This window comes from Numenius arquata, chromosome 8 (genome assembly GCF_964106895.1).
Source record: "Numenius arquata chromosome 8, bNumArq3.hap1.1, whole genome shotgun sequence".
NCBI classification, from domain to species: Eukaryota; Metazoa; Chordata; class Aves; order Charadriiformes; family Scolopacidae; genus Numenius; species Numenius arquata.
In genome coordinates this window covers 8,671,105-8,691,206 of record NC_133583.1, presented here as the reverse complement: position 1 = coordinate 8,691,206, position 20,102 = coordinate 8,671,105, and the positions used below count along the sequence as shown (strand labels likewise).

The following is a 20,102-nucleotide window of genomic DNA, read 5'->3' as shown; positions in this document are numbered from 1 at the left end:
CACGTAACCACATGCAGGGTTAAAGGCAGTGGGGATCAGGGTACGATGTGCTCCTTTGCTCAACCTCAGACTGCAGGCTCTGGAGTGGGAGGTTAAATCCTGGTTTGTAGAATTGCTCATACCAGAGTTGTTCTCCCCACTCACACTGAAGTCTGTAACTTGAAGCTCATCATTTGGGACCAAACTCCTTAAAAGAAGTTAGCTGGCTAATGCTTCCTTGTTTTGAATGCGTGGTCAAGCCTGACGTATTCTCGGTGTTGTTACGGAGTCTCTGAGGTGCTTTACTGGGGTTTGAGGACATGCGAAAAGCTGTCACAGGCTATAGGGTCATGGCTAACGACAGAGGAACTCGGGCAAGGGTGTCCATCACTGCCATTTCAAGAAGGCACCTATGTGTGTTAGTGATGCACAGCCAAGGATCATCTCCTGAAGGCTGCGCCCACTCTCTTTCATTCAAAAAACTGAGCAGGGCTCACTGTTTTGAAAGGTGGCAGGTGGAAGTGGGCTGTGTTTTTATCCAATAAATATTTCATGTTAAAAAAAAAAAAAAAAAAAAAAAAAAAGAGGGAGCCAGTTCCACAGTTCCAGAGCAGAATCAAGCTGTTTCTCCAGCTCTGTTCTGCTTGACTGGGACCAGAGCTACAAATGTGGGTCTCCCCCAGTGGTCTTTCCTACCGGTTTGGTGACCACCCCAGGTAAGGCTTTCCCAGAGCCTCCTCTTGGAGCTGTTGCCTTTCATATTTGGGACAACTGAGGGAGACGATGAAGAGTTCATGAGCACGGGTATGCATCAGTATGTGTTTGGTTCTCAAGTGGATCTCAGCCACCTAGAAAGGAGGGATCAGATGGTGCTTGCAGTTTGTTCATTGCTTTGTCTTGTGAGACTTGTTTTGCCAGGCAACTCCTGTGAGGGCTTCAGGGTGTGACTGAAGGCTCCAAGCATAACAGTGAAGAGTTGATGGCTTTTGTACGCATCCCAGTGACAGACCTGCAGAGGCACCTGAACGGGTTTTGGTGGACTCTATATGACTTCAACACTGTACTGTCACCTCAGTTCCTCTGGGGATTTAGGACCAAGTATTTGCACAGCTGGAGGGTGAGTAAGCAGAGGGAAGAGCTTCCTGAGTCAGTGGCCACAAGGCCACATTCCTGCCTAAGTTCTCACAGGTGGCTTTTCCTGGCAATGCTTCCCTCTACTAGCATCATGGAGCAAGACAAAACCCGAGAAGTGGTCTGCTGGGCTGCAGTCAGGTTTCAGAACTTGATCAGCCATGCACTAGGATAGACAAGACGTAAATGGGGATAAACGTGCATGCCTACCACCCACTCCTAAAGACCCTGCTAATATCTCTATTTCAAGGGAGGTGGTGTACACAAATCACCATGGGTAGGTGGGTGTTGAATGTGTAGGGTATGGCTGTCTAGATGGGGCTAGAGAGCACCTCTACCACAGAGGGAAGGGACCCAAAAATCCATCATTGCAGGTGAATGTTCTCCAGGCTCCATCAGTATCCCAGCCCCATTTGGGACTCAACACCCCCTTCACAGGCTGTTCCCAGAGGTCCCCTCCTCCTCCCATAAGTTCAGGGAGTGTCTCATAGCTCTTGGGCACTGGAAAATGGTTTAGTTTAACAGTTCGTTATGTCAGGAATTACTTTTTTCCAACAATTGCCCATCTTTTATTTGTGAGTTGAGAACATTTGTCCTTGTTCCCCAAGGTGGCAACAGGTTGCTGTGCTTGTGGGGGTGAAGGACATCAGCTCTTCCGTTTCTCTCTCAAGTGATTGAAACCCAGGCTAGCAGGAGTCATTTTGGGTTTGAATTTGCTGCTGGGAGGGAGTGGCTGCAAAACCTCTCAGAAAACTCCCAACCCAACATGCTTTCCATCAAACCAGACTTTTGGTGGAAGTTAAGTGTTGGGTAAGGCTGATGCCTATGTAACAACAGGGGCTGTTCCAGAGCAGACCATCAATCAGACATCCAGAGACAGCTCATAGGATGTAGAGAGCAGGTACAGTGGAAGTGACACCAGAAATGCGCTTGCATCTGGGGAATAGTCACTCTGGTCCCACCCTGACCTTTGGGAGCAAATCAGGAAATCATCTTCTTAATTAATAAACTGTAAAAACACCCATGAGAAAAGAAAATGCCTTTATTCTGAGAGGTGGGGGCTCTTACATCTCAGCTTGTAATTTATTGTTTTTTTTCTAAGGCAGACATAAAAAGACTCCATAATTTATTCTTAGGACATCTGAATAGTTATTTATTGAGAAGCCACAGTTCTCACACTTTTACAACTGTCGGCTTGTATAAGGCAAAAAAAGCAAGATGGATCACTATTTTACACAGAAAATAAAAGCTCTGGAGGGGGGACTGATGGACATGCAGTTACTGGTCAAAATGCAATGTACATGACATATATAAAAACCATTGTGAAACAGAGGAATTGTAAATTATGGTTACAATCTACCGAAATAAATATTCAATATATTATTATAAACACATTTGTATAGTCTAAGATTGTAATTAAAGTTGTCTTTGTACATACACGGTTATTTGAAATTTAAACAAAAATGTAACATTTAGAGGAGCAAACGTCAACATAAAACAACTGCTTTGGACTTGTAATGTGGCATGATATATCCATAATGATAGGATTAATCTGGTGTGGCAATTAGAATGACTAATCCTTTGGGACGTAGCCTCTATGGAGTTAACTGCATATTGAAGGGAAGAGCCTGGTACATTAACAAGGATGCAGAGTGATTCAAACGGCTGTCTGGGTTTGTTTGTTTTCTGGTTTTTAAATGAACAGAGAGAACAAAAAAATCATTTGTAATTGCTTCGTTCTTCTTTTAAAAACAAAGCTGCTTTTTTTTTTTATTATTAATTTTAAGCAGTTGGCATCCACAGAAGAGAAACAAAGAAATGAAAGGACTCGATTCACTCATCTTCACAACAATTTACCATCAATGTATATACAGTACGTTAATGAAGCATTGTTTAAACTTTAATTATAACAGGGACACACCTAGCATGTTTTCTATGTAGTTTTTCCATTAACAGTGTTAAACAATGGTGCTCCATATTGCTTATGAACATATAGATATGAAATTAGGAAACCGATGAATCAAAGAGAGGTGCTAATCTTATTACCACACAGCTAACATGGCATTTGTATTGGTAAACTTCTCATGGGCATTTAGAGCTGACATAAAAATTCCTAATGTGGCTAACTGAGTTACAGACGAGGTACATGCACGGATACCAGGCGACCCCCAGCCGGTCCTCTAGGCCAGCTTCCCTAGTCGTCCTCTTCATCTTCCTCATCGCTGTCCTTCATGGTGATCCCCTGGAGCCCTCCGCCTTCGCTGACCGACGCCGTGGCCTCCTCTACCGTCAGCCGGTTCCGGATGGTCTCGTAGGTTTTGTTGTTTAAAGTGGAGTCCAGCACACCTTGCAATCGGAAATCCCGGTACGTTTTCTAAAGTGGGGAGAGGCACAGAGGGAGGAGGAGACAGCACAGGTCAGGGACGACATCAGCTGACCCCCCAGGAGTCATCCCGTGCCCCCATTTCCCCAGGGTTTGGGTCCACTAATGGAGGAGGCTGGGACACCAGGGAAATCCCAGCCCTTCAGGTGTTTTGCACGGCCCCGGGCAGCACAGAGGCCACAGGGGATGTGTCTCTGCCGGACACCATTTTGCCGTGGCAGAGGTCCCTTTAGGGTGCCTGGAGCAAGAAATCACAGCTCGGTGACTCCGGCGCTGGCAGGGGTGGCCAGGCTGTGTGGCTGCTAACGGCTTCAAAGCTGTACTGGGGTCTGCTCAGGGGAGCTTCGCATCCAGCAGGTTGGGGTCTAAAAAGACATCAAAGCAACAGAGAGGGTCTCTGCCCCAACTAACTTCCATTGCTTCTGGGTGCATTCCTCTGCCTGGAACTTTAGTTATTTTTCTTCACGCAGCAGAACGCTTATCGCTCATAACTGCAGACGTGATTACACGTTCCCAGAATGCTCTGTATTAAATAATCCTACCTACAGTACTGGGATTAAATGAACTAAGTCCAGGATACCGGGGAAAATTGTTGATGTATAAACATAAGCACATGGCATGTGTTTCTTAAATCTCTCTTTCTTCACCTAATTCTGAACCTGGGGTTGTATTTCCATAGTTAGCTATATTTCCCTTGTTATTACGATCAATATCTCTCATTTGAATTTATATTTAAAAACTTAACAACTCTGAGATAAAACTCTGGCCTTGTAGTTTATTTAATTCTGCTCTGTGCTCTGCATGGAACTATTTACTGTTCTGCTATTTCAGAAAGTCCTTGGATTTGTTGTAGCTGCTTCTGAGTGTAATATTGGTATAAATAAAGCACAAGGAAGAAAGCTTTCCTCAGCTAGCTGACAAGTAGAAATAATTTGTCTGTGCCTGTTGTTTTCACTTATGAAAAGCACATTTAATACATTTCAGTTTTAATTTATTCATGCCTTCAATGTGTTCACTGCACACAAGACCATAAACATTATAAAATGCTAGACCAAAAAGCATTAGATAGAACCTAAAATGATCAAAAATATATTTACCCCCTTCTGTGATCTTATTATTTCATGTAAACCACTGCGATTTCACACTGAAATAATTATCATTAGTCCAAGGCATGCACACACACACATATACACATACACGTGTACTCAAGGGAAAAAATGTTACTTTCAGGGTATGTTATCTCACCTTTGTGATCTCTTAGAGTTGATTATATACACCCATTGTAAAGGAAACAACTTCAATTAACTATGAGAACAATCCTCATTTGTATTCTGACAATAATCACAAGCCATAGCTGGGCTTAAATGTTTCTAGTAAAACAGTGTTTAAAACAGTGTTAAAAACTTTTGGTTTGATTTAACCCATTTTAACACTGGAGTTCATTGGTGCGATTAACGTGTGTGTCCACAAAAAGGCAAATTTTGGTGCACTTATTGTGCAAGCCAGGTCAAATAGCAATAGTTTCCCCTTTTTCATGCAAGCAGCCATTTTGTTCTTATTTACACACCTGCATTTTGCATCTATATGCGTTTCAAGTTCCTGTTTATCCTTTGCTACATGCCATACCCACAAGTATCTTAATTTTTAAGAATTTAATGAATGGCTTAATTTATTTGCTGGTGACAGTTTGCCCGAGAGAACACACAGCGCACACGCAGGCAACACACGCATGCTCTTTCCAGCAGCAAGGTGGTATCGAAAACACATCGGACAATTACCTTTACTATCCTAATGAGAGTTTTCAGTTGGTAAATGTGAAGCTGCAGGTCCATGCGGTCCGTCAGCCAGGTGCAGACAACATTCATCGAGCTGGTGTACCATTGCTGCAAGAGAGACAGGACTTCTCCAGCAACCACGCTGGGGCCGCGCGCCGTGCCCGGAGTAACACGGGCTGCTCCCAGCACCAGCCCTTCCCGCCAGCCCCTTCCTGGGACGTGACGGACTTAGAGGGGATACAGGCACCCTCTTTACACAGAATTTCCATGCACGAGCTTTTAAATTTTTAAAATAACAACAACAGACTTGTTAGGAGGGGTAACGGCCACCAGCAAGGTTTCTATAATCTGATTTTGCCGTTGATGGGACTTGCCAGCAGCGGTGTGTGTTTGGCCCAAACCATTTTTTAACCCGTTCCCACCCCCCCCCCCCGCCACGAGAGCACAGTCCTGCCTTTAAGTGTGTCAGGCCCACACTCAAGCTACTTACCGTCTTGAAATTCAAACATAACCAGCCGCGGGGTGAGCCTGGTTCCCTGACGGCGAGCGGAGGGGAGGCTGGTGCGGGACAAGGTTTGGCTGCGGGTGAGGATGCCGGTGCGAGCACCTACAGGCGCCTGCCCAGGCTGCGCGGGAAATGCTTTGGTTTCACTCTCACGATTATGAAAGGTGGAAAAGCAGCAAACAAACGAGCTTGTTTCAAGCTGCTTGAACTCACAGGGCCCCCTCTGGGCCGGGGGGGGGGGGCTGAAATTTTGCTAGTCGTCTGTGAAAAAGGCTTGCAGCTGTGTGGCAGCAGCCTGCCAGCCCTGCAGTGCAGGAAGGCTCCGGTGGGCTGTGGATCAGCGCCCTGCTCACGCAGGGCTGGCATGGCACGTCTGACGCCATGCAGACGAGCAGCCAGCCCTCGAGAGAAGGAAAAGCTGGGCTGCGGCGCTGGGGAGGGGGAATCACAAAACCCTCCCCACGGCGCTCAGCGCAAGGGTTGATTACAAAGTGGTCTGCGTACAGAAACCCATCCCGCCTCTGTATGCAGTCACACCCTTCTCTCTTAGAAATCAAAACCTACCCTGCAGACCAGCTGCAATTAATCTAGAACCTGTTAAATGGGGAAAAAAAACCAAAACCCACTGCATCAATTTATAAAAATCCTGTTCAAGGGCCATCCAGGTTAGGCTGAAACACAGCTCGCTCCCAACCCTTGCACCAGACTCGGGTGTTGCTGCCTCCCTTCCCTGCGCCTTCGGGCACGGGTCTGACACAGAAACATGCCCTCGTCCCTCTCCCGGCTGAAGCTGCCAGCGAAGGAAGACAACGGAATATTCTGCAATTGCAAAACCGAGGCTGGTGAATTGTTACCCTCCATCCTTCAACACCGGCTGGTGGCCGGCGCCTGGCACTGCCGGACGTGCAGCCCCAACACCAGAAGCTGTCACTGGGTAGGGGTTAAGCTGGCAGCACCGGGGCAGGTAGGCACTGCTGTCCTGGAGCACCCACAAGCCAAATGTGTGAGCTGGCCCGAGGCTGGCCAAAGCAAACGGTTGAGTCCAAGCTAAACCAGCCCAGCAGCACAAAAACGTGGGCCCAACACAAGTTACTGAACCCAGAGCAGACAGCAGAGGTTAGTCATGCATGTTAGACATGTTTTTTTTTTTTCCCCACTTCAATGAAGACAGATGTTCCTGTGCTTCCATTTCTACACCACCACTTGGTAAAACGGAGGAAAAAAAGGTATGGAAGTCACCAAAGAAACGGCACACCGTGATCTCTTGCTCGATGCTTATGCCTTGTGCAACAAAGATTCCTGCTTGCCCTTCATCTCCAGGATGGAGACCTGGCAGAAGCTGAGAGCTCGAATGAAACTAATTCAGGTAGGAAAGCAGGAGCTTTCTCCATAACAGAAATCAAGCTCAGATACTGTTAGCTGTCACCTGCAGTCCTGATGTCAGACTGGGGTTGAACTGTGAGTGAACCCTGGTTAGCTGGTGTAGGACTGACCAAAAGAATAGGTGTGAAGGTCTGGTGGGTCTTTATACCTTCCAATCCCTCAGACTAGTCTGAGAAGTCAGAGCATCCCTGGATATCCCCCAGAGAGCCCCGTCAGCCTGAGGGTGCCAGGAAAACCTCTCTGGACACACAGCATCCAGCTCGGGGACGGGTGGCACAATGTGACTGCTGTCACTGGGAGATCTGGCTGGGTTCCCTTGTAATGCTGGGGAGCCCACATGGGCCAAACAGAGAGAAGTCATTAATGTTTATAATGTAACTTTTCTGCAATCAACATGCTTAATGAATCATGCTCTTGAGTGACATTAGCTGTGACCCAGGGCTGCGCTGGCACAGGGATGCCCAGGTCACCCAAACGCCTCCTTCCACCACCTCTTTAAATCAAAACCCACGGAGGAATTAAGTGACCCTATGTTACAATGCAGGCCCTCTCCCTTCCACTGCTGCCTCTCGTCTTCCATGAAACGATCTGCCAGCTGTTTGTTACCTCTAAATGAGAGGAGAAGTCCCAGCTGGGGACAAGTCCTGCCATCTCTGTCCCGTGCCATGCACACCTACACGGCTGTACGGATCCAAAACAGAAATGATAACCTCTGCCTGGAAGTTATTAGCAGGGTGACTTCGCTGCTGCGAGACCTTCAGATTAGCTAAATTAAACATTTTGCTGTGTTTCTGGTAGGCACTCCAACACGCTGGATTCTGGGGAGACGCAAACACCTCCCAGCCGAATACAATCTGTACCCCTCTCCTCTGGAGCACCGGCCGACAAGGGCTCAGCCGGGCGTATTGCTCGGCGGCATGAAAGGAGCTCTCTTTCTCAAAGCTAAGTTACTCCGAAGACTTTCTGCTTTATGAGAAAAAAAAGACAAAGTCTAATTCATTGATCTTGATACACAAAACCGTCACGTCACTTCATAGAGCACACACCAACTGCTGAATTTAAGCCCTGCATATTCATAAAAATAAGTTAGCCCATAAATTAAATGTTCCCTTTAGCTATCACTAGTGTTGATGTGCTATAAGACGCACAAGCCCTCTGATTCATGACTAACCTACCAAAGAAGATAACATTTGCATATGATTATATTATTAAAAAAACAACAACAAAGCCAAATGCTCCGAAATGGAAACGTGATAATTTCAGACAAAAGAGTGCAGTACGGTCCTGTCAGGACACTGGCCACCTTGCTCTCCCCATGTGGGGCTGCCGTTCCCTGAGGTGCAGTGGGGAGCACGCCGAGGATGCAGGGTTCCTCGGGGCTCCAGCTCCAGTGCCGCGGTTTATCCCCATACACAAGGTGCAGAGGGCACAGCTCAAATGCTGAACTTTGAGGCCTTGCCATGGGGCTGCAAGACATTTCACGCACTTTTCTGTAGCCCCAGGGCCAGCTAAGCTCAAAACTCAAAAGCTCAAAACTCCTCCCTGCTGGTTGTAAAGAACAAGTAGACCTCATTGATGCTCCCAGGCCCAGGGTCCCCAACTCCACACGCAACTGGCTGCTGCACAGACACATTACTGATGCTGAGCCTGGAGAAGAGAAGGCTCCGGGGAGACCTCGTAGCAGCCTTCCAATATCTGAAGGGAGCCTGCAGGAGACCCGGAGAGGGACTCTTTGTCAGGAAATGTAGTGATAGGACAAGGCGTAATGGTTTTAAATTGGAAGAGGGGAGATTTAGATTAGATATTAGGAGGAAATTCTTTACTGTGAGGGTGGTGAAGCACTGGAACAGGTTGCCCAGGGAAGTTGTGGATGCCCCATCCCTGGAAGTGTTTAAGGCCAGGCTGGATGGGGCTTTGAGCAACCTGTCCTAGAGGGAGGTGTCCCTGCCCATGGCAGGGGGTTGGAACTCGATCTTTAAGGTCCCTTCCAACTCTAACCATTCTATGATTCTATGATTCTAACTGGAACCCCTCTCCATCTCTCAGAGGACAATTTATACTTGGTCTGGGGGCACGGGATGGAGGATGGCTACGGAGGGTGCATCCTGGTGGATACCACACATCCCTTTGGACGTCAGCAGGGAAGGGGTGAGGGCTCCCACAGGGTCATGCTGTGGCCTGCTGTGCGGTATGGCCTGGCTAACAGCAGAGAAAATGCAACAGCCGCTCTTTAGATGCTATCAGAGCCCAGCAACAGCAAGTAGATACCGTATTTGCACAGCCAGGAATTTAATCCCTCTTTAAGGTTAGTTTTCCTGTTCCCCGTCTGCCTTTCACAGTGACCCTAACTGCTAGGTGCTACGCTGGGAGATGAGGTGGGCCTTGGGCTGGCTGGGATGCTCCTGGACAGGCATTAGAGGAGCTGAAGCATGCCGAGGGGTGGGCTTCCATGGCTGCCCATGCAACACCTCAACCAGCTCAAGCAAGAAGCTTCCTTGTCCCATTTCCCCCCCTTGGCCTTTTTTTTTTTTTTGAATGCAAAAGCATGATCAATAAGTTGCTGAAATAGCAAGTTTATCTCTGAATACATAAATTGCAAAAATTGATATGAATAAATCTGCAAGTAACACACTGAGTGTGGCACATTTTATAAAAAAAAAAAGCCCTGTGCTGTGTTCCTGCGCTTTCCGGGAGGTGGTGTCATTACACATACCCAGGAACATCTGCAAACCCCCGTCTTCTTTGGTGTGAGCTGAATGGAAGCATGACCTCCTGTTCCTTGCCATGAACCTTGAGTTCACACTCATATTTTACATGTTACAGGAAGCCACAGCTCACCCCAGGGGTGCTGCAAACAGAATCTCGTAAGCCAGATGCAACACTGCTTCTTAAGGCACCTGAAGGAGCTGTATTCTTCATTCAAAAGCTTACATACTAGTAGCTTAAGGTCACTTCAGCTTTTGTAAAGAGTGGGACAAAACCAGGAATGCTTATAGGGCTGGGTTGTCAGCAGGGTAGCAGAGGGATTACAAGAAACCTGTGACTCTGCCTCTTTCTGCCTTTACTGGTACTTTTTTTGTGTGTGAACAAGTGCCATACAACAGATTGAGGCTGGTATAAAGGCCTGGGACTGTGCAAGAGCACCCCGCTGAGCCTCAGCTGTGCTTGCAATTAGCAATAGGCATGAAATGATTATTGTTGTGGTGGCTGATGGCAATCTGAAGTGACAAGTTTTATGGGGGAAGTTGTAGTAGGGATGTTCAGCAAGTTTCTGCAAACCATTAATCGAAGGCTGCAGCACAGTTTAGTCAAAGCTATTTTATGTCATTCCAAAGGTCTCACAAGGATGCTGAAAGAATATTTTTCTGCTCTCAGTGCCTTGGAATGGAGTTTTTCTAGGTCAGGGATTCTTTACTGCCCTATTTAGTGTCAAAAATACCCATTTGCCTCAAATTAGCAGAAAGCTTGTAGTTAAGGGCTAGAGATTAGGCATACAAAATTACTCAGCAGGTGACTGCTGGGTGGATTTGGGGGTTGAGAAGTCTTTAAAACTGACTACAAGACATTATATACTTCTGACAAAAGAACATAGTAATCCTACCTGCTTGCTTTAACCACTGTTGTTTGTCCATTATTATGTGCTTTAATGCTCATAAGAGCAAAACTACTGGTGATACTACTCAATTACCATAGTAACTCTCCCCTATGACCTCTCATTTCAGTACTCGCTTTCCAACCAGAACCAATCCAAGCAGGGCAAATCTATTTAAAACTGTGACACACACTGCACAAGGAGGCTCCGAACGCCGGCTGGCTCCCTCTCTTTGTCCGGGACACGGACTTGTTTTGAAATGCTGAAAGGCAGCTTTGAAATGAACCCTTGAATTCAAGGTGTTTCAAAGGTGAGGGACTGGGCGCCGGGTGGCTGCCTCCGCAGCGTCCCCGAGTGAGGGGACCACAGAGGTGGGAAGACTGAGGAACGGGCTGACCGTGAGTTTTATTTACCAAAGGAAAACAGAACCCACTCTCAGGCAGCAGCCCTCTCTCGAAGCGACTCGACCAGCCAGGACAAAAAAAAAAAAAAAAAACAGAATTCAAAAATTACCGACTCTTTGTATCTGGTGTTTGCGTCCCCGTCCAACGGGCCAGAAGCTCAGCTGGTGGAAAGCACAGCGGGGCTGTGCTGATTTACAACTGCTGACAGTACGCGACAGCCGACCGAGCCGTGTCCATCCCCATCCTGGGAGGCTCTTGAGATCAAATTCGGTATTCGGCGTTGTCACATGCATTCACGGCAGCCGCCTCCCCTCAGCAGGTGTTGTCTCCGCGGGGAAGGTAGGGATGCAGCCGCAGCAGCTCAGGACCGTGCTTTCTGGGGACCTGCTCCGCTCACGCAGCTGCCAGCGTTGTGTGAAGACTTGCTGGGTGAATGGGAGCAGGAGCTCTGCTGGTGAAGTCTGATTGTCCACAGGACCATGCATTCTCCTGCGTTTGCTCATGGTGTGTCCCGTGCATCCATGCAGCCAGGTTTGTCCCCAAAGCCCAGGCTTCTCAACGGCAGTCATGGAAGGACCACTCTTGTCCCTCAAGTCTTCTGTGGCCACCAAGGTCTTCCTCTCCACCTTCTCTCAATGTTTCTTTCACCGTTGATCCCGGGTGGTCATTGCAATTACAAAAACTTGGTAAAAACAATAAGAACAAAGCATAGACCCTCATGGCCAATGCACTTTCCTACTCTTAAAAAAAAAAAGAGATGTTCCCAGCAAGCCTGAACATACACAGCAGTGTATGTGATCCCAGTTTGATCCTGGGCTTTGTTTGCTGCAAAAGGTGACGTGCCTTCCTCCAGGCTGACCCACAGCCAGCAGGGTGAGGAAATAGCAGGGACAGGACCTTGGTGACACAAGTCTGTCTGATGCTCTTGAGCTAAGATAAATGGTGGTGGCCCCGGAGGAGGACATGGCACAGCCGAGGTGGGCAAAGAGCTGCAGCTCCTCAGGTGCACACGCAGCTCTGGTCCCCAGTGTTGATGAGGAGATGGGGACAGACCTGCCACACAATGAAGAAGGAAGAGGCACATCTCTCCCCTGCAAGCACACATTTTCTGGATGGCAAGCAGAGACCTGCCCATGCAGCAATCCCTGTCCCATGCCTTCATCAACTTTTCATCCCACTACTCAACAAAAACCATCCTCTGTGCTTGCTGTCGCTCCACAATTCCCTGCTTATGGGCTCTCCCTCCCCTGCTGGGGGACCAGAATTTTGAGCTGCAAAACCTCCTCTGGCGCAGGGGGCCAAACCTGCAGCGGGGTCAGGGGCTCAGCCCCACAGGCAAAGAGCATCTGGCTCGGTTGTATCCCGGCCGTGGCCACGGGTGGCATCAATAATAAACCAGTGATTCTCTCGATTTACACCTGCCAAGGATTTGGCCCATTCCCCCAAGCCTTGCGGGGGCCAAGGCTCAGGGGACCACATATTGCACCTCTGAGCACGCCTGGAAGCAGAGAAATTGGTGTGACGCGGCCCAGGTTACAGAAATGAAGTTTAACGGCTGTGGATCTAAGAGCACACAGCTAACCAGAAAATAAGCAATGAGTTAATATCACAGGCATTGATCAGCTAGTCTTACAATTAATGCTTCCAATAAAAAAAAAGCTCCCCCTTTTTATTCAACAGAATAAGAAATTAAACACTTGTGGGCTCATTCTAAAGAATGAATGAAATTGAATAAGCTACCTAGCACTTGAGATTCCCAGCGAGTGCTTGAATAGAGCAAACCTCCTGAGTTGAATGGATTGCCTTTTGGGACCAATTTGTCTCTTTTCACTCTTTATTCCTCCTTTTTTGCTGACAGATGTACAAAGGCGGAACTGCGCTGTGCAGCTTAGCTACATGCACCCACAGCAGCTGTCACTTTTGTCGAGCAAGTTAATCAAGCAAATGCCACCATATCCCACTTTCTATAAGGAACAACATGTTATAGACAGTAGTCTTGGGAGACAGGGAGGGAGGGAGAGAGACTTTATTTTAACTTTGAGTAGCTGGTATTTTTTTTTTCCCCTCTGTGTGTAAAAAAAAGAAAAAAAGGGGGGGGGGGGGAAAGCAGCCAAACCTGGTAGCACAAGCTGACACTTTTGTTTTCCCGTAGAACAAATATTTAATATGATTTTAACTCTAATTTGTACTACAGGGAGAGCTGTCCGGTTTTAATTAAATTTAAGGGACCTAGGGGAACACGGTTAAAAAAGAAATGGAAGCTTTTTGTTTGCGTTAACGCTTGTTGATAATAATATATTGATTGTCAATTGCTAAGTCCAAAAGATTAGCGTAGTAAATACTATTATCTGAATGCCACAAGTGAAGTGCTAGCTTCCCGTCCCTGCTTTTCCCTTTGTGAGGCAGTTTGAATCACTGGTTGTTATTTATACATTTTCTTTGATAAAAACCAACTTGTGTGGCTGATTTTTTTTTAAACCCTGCCTCATTAAGTGCATAATGGCATTTACGTGTGGGGCTTTCTGCTTTTTAGCCTTTCAAGCTTAAGCTTATATTCCTCTCTCACAACCATGTTTCAAAACTTGGGATGTTCACAAACAATTGGATACACACCAATATTGTATATATCAGATGCTCTCTTGCTATTGCCAAAGACTAGAAAATAACAGAACATTATCCGCAAAGAGTAAATAAATAGTTATCATCCCGCTACGCTGCCGCACGCCAGATAATAACACTGTCCGATCATTAGGTAGCTTTTCTGGTGCACATAATTCTTTAAGCACGAGAATACTCTCGTTAGGTATGCAAAAGTCGACATCAAAAGCAGGTCTTTTGGTGTAGCTCCACGGAGCACACAACAGCAAAGCACCGCGAGGGGTCTCGGCAGCCCTCGTTTTGCTATTAGAAAGGTAATTCCTCCCACCCCAAATTCACACACTTTCGAAAGTATCTTCTCTTTCAGAAAATAAATCAAAGTTTTGGTAACAGATTGCAGTGTACTAATTTAACTTCTCCGTGGGGTCTTCGGCTTGGTATGTTCAGAAACAGAGGGTACAATTCGGAAGCATTTGGGATATCTGAACTCTTTGCCAGACTCCGGACTCTACACTTGCATCTCGCCTGTATGAGCAAATCCTCCATCAGCTGTGCCACGGCAGGGCTTTGCCTATGCCTGGGCAAGCAGTCCTCACAAGAGGCAACATGCCCCTCATTTCTGAATTAAACCTCTCTATTAAACTCTGCATTAAATTCTAGAGATCTAGCAAGTGCTAAGAATTAAATAAAAATCCCCTCAAACCCCAGGGTCTTTTTTTTTTTTTTTTTCTTGACTTTTATTACTTTATTCTATCAAAGCCTTGTGAATCTGTCTAGGCTCTCCCAGGTCACACTCACACTGAGCTATTACTGAAATAAACGGCTGCACTGGGGTTTTTCATATCACTATAATGTTATCTCTGCAAGTACACGCAGTGTATTCTTTAACGTCCACCCCAGTGCTGTGATTCCTGGACGCCATTTACTCTATTTTATATTCCTTAGCTATGAAATTTCATTCACATTGGCAACGTAGCTATACGAGGAAGTTGCAAAGTCAAAGGGGCTCGATATTAAAATAATTTGTATTATTATTTAATAAAGTCACGGTCCCAGCATTGCATAATAGGGTTAAGCTGCTAGCCAGAGCGACTCATCATCTGTCTGGGATGCAAATGGCATCACCGAATTACATTATCTTCCCCCCCCCCCCCCTTCTTTTCTCTTCCCAAAAATAAACCACAAAAAAAACTTTGAATCGCACAAGAGCTCTGCCTTCATACAGGGAAGAGAATTCAGAATGAAAGCTGAAACACAGAACCCAGGCGCGTTGAAGTGCCACACGCTTTTTTTTTTTTTGCAGTACATATGGCACCTGCGATCCCCCACTGCTCGGGGATCTCGGCAGCAGGGTGCGCCCAGGCTGGCGCTTCACCCTTAATTGGCTTGAAGTCGGACCCGACGGGGCTCGGCAGGTCGGTGCCACGGGCGTTAATGGGAGGGAGGCGCGGGGCTCCTTGCGGGTACGTTTTACTGTGTGTCCTGGTGGGATCGCACAAATTCCTCGCTCAGCAAAGGGGAACAACTCATCCCGCACGCTCTGCATCTCTCCCTGCCCTTAACTGTACTCCTTTTTGAGGAGGAAAAGGAGGGTCGACGTCTTTCATGCCGGTGGGGCCAAGGTCCCCAGCAAATAAAGATGGCCAAGAAGATCGTCTCTAACGCTCTCTGCTTTCAGTGCTGCACAAAACCAGTTAACACCTACACGCGTTTTGTGCAGCTGCAACTCCACACTCCGCGGTGGGTGCAGGTTTGTTTTCTCCACCCGCCGGTGGCTTTGCAGGCGATCTGTGAACTCTCATCACGCAAGCACCGCTTTCCCACGGCAGGTACACAGCCAGGCAGGGACAGAAAGGGACCTGCAGACGGTACTGCACCTTCACCAGAGGAGGAACAACTCTGCTGCTGGGGATACAACAGCTTGTACTTATGCAGGTGTTCCCAAGCTGTACGTCAGGGTGCCCTACCCCGCCAGCCAGACGCCAAAATCTCTGCCTTGGCAAAAGCCACGTACATCCTTGGCAGAGGTGAGGGCAGGGAAGCTCTGGGGATGAACCACAGGCAGGACATGCCAATGTCTCCCTGAGATTCCTGCCCTAGGGAAGAACTCACAGAAAGAGCTACTGCTATGTTGGCTCAGCTCCTCCTACAGCCGGGGATGTCCCGGTCCCAGCATGTCAGCAAACTCCTGTGCCAGCCCGCATGCTGACCATCTCCAAAGAAAGCCCAGCCACGTGCTCTACATTTGCTCTGAGGAAGGCAAACCTCTCGAGCTGCGTGCTGGCCCAGGCTGGATGGAGGGCAGCAGGCAGAGAAAAACATGAGGGACACCTGTGTGGAAACACCTACTTATCTACAGCAGGGTGTAGGGGAATTGAGGTAGGCAATGCTCACGGTGATCCGCGAAGGAAACCTGCTGACATCGGTCCTGGCAGCACCTCTAATTTCTCTCTCATTCACAACCTCCTCAAACCAGGGACACCCCACGCTTAAACCTGCAGGCGGAGAGCCCCAGTGGGTGCCTCCTTTCCCCTCTGAGACAGGATAGCCCCAATCCTCGGGCACCACATTATACATCTGCAGAAAACACTGCCTTTCAGGTAAAGCTACAGCCTGTCCTGGCTACACGGGTCCCCAAGCTGGAAGACCCTGCCTACCCAGGGTGTGCTGGTCCTCAGCATCCCGTGCACCTGCAGGCAGAGGACTGAGCTCTCGGTGGGGCTCTGGGTGCTGGGGCCGCTCTCCCTTCGCTGCAGATACAGCTCAGCAAAGCGCACAGCACTTGCTGGGAACCATCAATTAAAACGCCCCAAAACCTGCTGCTTTGCAGGATTTTGTGGACCTTGGTTTTCCTAAATAAAAGAGCTTCTGCATAAAAAAATATGAAGGCACACACACACACACACAAACCCACTTCTGTATGGATGCTCTTTCTCTAAATACTTTTTTTAACCTATAAAATATTCTCTGCTTATTTCCGTTTTTCAAAAAAGAAATGAAGTTGACATGTTAAAATCTCGGTTTCTATATAAAGCAGCTTAGTAAAACACAATATCCACACAGCGTGCCGCTTTTTTTCTCTCCCGATTCCAGGGCCCCGTTAGTGCAAGGCAGTGACAGCGTAACTGGATGCGAAGTTGCTCGATAAGATGCCATACAGTAATGCATGCTCTGGAAGACTTTAATTACACCTGTTATCTGATCGAATGGAAAACTGTTACGAAGTAGGACTCGATAGACTTTAGCCGGCTCTTTTATAGCCTGCAAATTCAAAAAAAAGTAGCTAGAGGCTGCCAGGGTAACTCTGTCCTGAGCGTGGGGGGGGAGCAGCTCCCCCGTATCATTCCTGGGGTTAGACACTGGAGAAAACGCACTCCCTGCCTGAGTCCTGCTAAGCATTTTTGAATGCTGATATCATACATCCAGGGCGAGGTTTAAAGGAGCACCGGGAAAGGAAAGAGCCGCAGATCAAGAGAAACGAAGTGACCTGGGACGGCTAATCTGGCACGCACTGCTGGCTGGCGCGGGCAACGGCAGCGATTGTGTGGGGTTGGCTTGTGGGGGGTGTGGGGTGTGGGGGGGTGAGGAAAGGAAAAGAGGGATTGAAGGCGCTGCTGGAAATCAGACAATTTGTCATTGTCCGCGCCGGGGCCGTCGGCTCACCCCTGCGCGCACCGTGAGTTTCTTTGGGCAGAGGCCCTTTGCGCAGCCCGCAGGGAGGGAGCAAAGCTGCCGGCAGCCGTGCCCCCGCGGGCTGGGGGGTCAGCCCCGCACATCTGCCTGCACCGCCACGTCCCGGCCCTTCCCACGCTCCTCGCACCCCCAGACTCGGCTGGCACCCTCCTGGGATGGGGTTCATGGGGAACGCCAGCACCTTCAGGCTCTCCTTCCTGATGCCCCACAAGAGTGGAGGTCCAATTAGCTAAGGACTCTTAAACGAAGCTGGAAGGCAGCTTCAGCTCAGAGCGTACGACACGACCTGTACACAGTTATAAACGCACACAGGCAGCTCCTGGGCCGGGAGCAGAGAGGCTGCTCGGAAAAAGGCTCTCCCTGGATCGAGGATGCCTCGCTGCCCTCAATACAGCAGGGTGGCACCTCTTCCCCAAAACCTACCTTGGCTACCAGGGAATAAATGATTTTTCACTCAGTGCCTGCCCTAAACCAAACATCTCCGACGCTCAAAAGCACTGTGTGGCTGATGTTAGCAAGCCTATGCTGACCTTAACGTAACAGAGCAATCAGTCTGCCTTCTTAGAATGATTAATGGAAAATCTCCTCTGGAAAAGAAATCAAATTAACTGTCTTCAACCAAATGTCTACTGGAACATGAAAAGCTGTTCCGATAAAGACATTTAGGAGGGAAAAAAACCCCTTGCGAGCATGTAAAATCCAGTGACAGATCTAGGACTTATTTTATTAAGACTCTCCCTAAAATAAATTAAATGGAGCTTACTTAAATGAGCACTTCAGAACAGAAACCGTTCTAAGGGGAATGCGGGAGCGGCGGGAGGCCACGCGCGAGTCCATGCCTGCTGCTGCCTGAACCTCACGTATGGGAGTAAGAAAGGATGGCTCCGGTGAGCGATGTCCGTGCTAAGCTCCTCTCCCCGCTCCTGCGCAGCTCCGAGCGGGAACGTGGGAGGAAAAAGAGGCCGGGGAAGGATGGTGCACGTTGTGCCCCCTCAGGACAGAGAGAATTTGTCCCTTCCTAGAAGATATACGGATAATGCCCATCACAATTTTATTTTTTTTTCCCCAGCAAATGTCCCTGCAAATGGGACTCACTCCAGGTCCAAGTCCTGCCGAGCCAGCCAAGGGCTGGGGCAGCCTCTGCAGCAAAAGCTGCGCTGCTCCGGCTCTTCCAAAGACGCACAGGGAGAAAAAACCAGCAAGCTGCACTGCACTTCCTCGAGATCAATCTGCCTAATTGTCTTCATTTCACAACTCACTCGGGAAGGGGAGAGAGGGGGAGAAAAAAAAAAAAGCAGCAAAAAACAAGGCAGAAGAAATAGCTCAGTGGAGGCCATATCAGGATGGGAGTGGGAGAGAGTTAGTGCCCTAATGAGCAGTCTAGCTGTGTAGGAGGGAAACAGGTTGTTGTCTGTCTCAGAGAAAGTGGTGAGTGCGGCTGCTTTAGCAGATATTAGATGGGAGCCCGGCGCACAGTCTGATATCCGTTCTTTCCCTGATCCTGCAACCCGTCCTCCTGTGAGTAATTCTAACTCACAGTGAGTAGCTCCACTGACTCACGACCAGGCTCTTGGGTTCGAGGAAGGGAAGGAGAAGGGAGGGTGAGAAGGGCTCTCTTTTGGCATTTGATTGTGCTGTGCAAGGCTTACACTCTAGCAAGAAATGCCTTGATCCTGCAAGCACTCCTTGAAGGAGCTGCCAAAATTCAAGTGGGTAACTCTGCTGAAGTCAAAAGCTTTGATTTTTAAGAATAAGCTAATGCTTAAGTGTCTGCAGAGGACTTGCCGAATTAACTGATAAAGCTGTCAGCCCGTGTTTTGCAGTATTTTCTATATACTCAGGTGTGATATCAGGTTCCAAATCAGTAGGTACTGAAACATATGCAGAGCTGCCTATGGACCCTCCAGCAAACCAGTGAAAAGTGCTCAGTCAGGTTTCTGGAAATTTGTAGAAGGATTTTGCTGAAGCCTGAGGCTCACACAGTGCCCTGCATCCTTATTATTCAATATCTCTGATATTCAGACATCAGAGTTACCAGCAAGGGTGGCCACCTCTGGAAATACAAGGACAGTCCCAAGCCATGTCCCCAGGCCCTCCTGCTGGGCTCTGGGCTGGGGAAGGGCAACAAAAATCCACCAGCTTCAACATCAGCCTTGGGATATCGCTGGCACTTTCTAAAAACCCAGCTGAGCTGAGCCTGAGGGACAGGACCTGGCTCTAGAGCCCCAGCCAAGGGCTTCTGCCTGCCCGAGGGCAGTTGAAAGGAGATGCTGGCTCCTCTAACATTTGACCCGTGGCTTCACTGCTGGGAGAGGAGCTGGAGCGACTGTCCCTCTGCACTGAGGATGGCACAGGGCAGAGCAAACCCCCGGTCTCCCCCACTGCCCTCCCTGCTACGTCTGCCCGGACCCCACCAATCCATCCCATCCTGCCTTCAAGGCAAAAAAAAAAAACCACCTCCGTCCTGCAGAGAGGAACAGGCTCGCTTTCTCATTTCAGGAGAACATACTCCGTCTGGTATCCCGGCTGTGACACAGACCTTTGAGGAAGCCGAACACACAGAGTGACAGTGAAGTGGTAAAACTGCCTTCTGCAAAAAGCACGGTGACTCCTGCCACCTCAGCGGGCTGTATCACTGCGTGATTAAGTTCTTACCAGA

At 48.3% G+C, this 20,102-nt stretch overlaps 1 protein-coding gene across 9 annotated transcripts in view; it reads right to left on the bottom strand.

The window, feature by feature from the left end:
• Positions 1 to 3,304: 3,304 nt before the first annotated feature.
• Positions 3,305 to 20,102, bottom strand: part of CADPS (calcium dependent secretion activator) — a 218,268-nt gene continuing 201,470 nt past the window's right edge. For all 9 annotated transcript variants that reach the window (XM_074151901.1, XM_074151904.1, XM_074151902.1 and 6 more), the window contains 2 exons: positions 5,272 to 5,376; positions 3,305 to 3,484 (listed from right to left, as the gene is read on the bottom strand). In XM_074151901.1, the coding sequence (XP_074008002.1) occupies positions 3,305 to 3,484; positions 5,272 to 5,376 (285 nt within the window). The remainder of the gene's footprint in view (positions 3,485 to 5,271; positions 5,377 to 20,102) is intronic.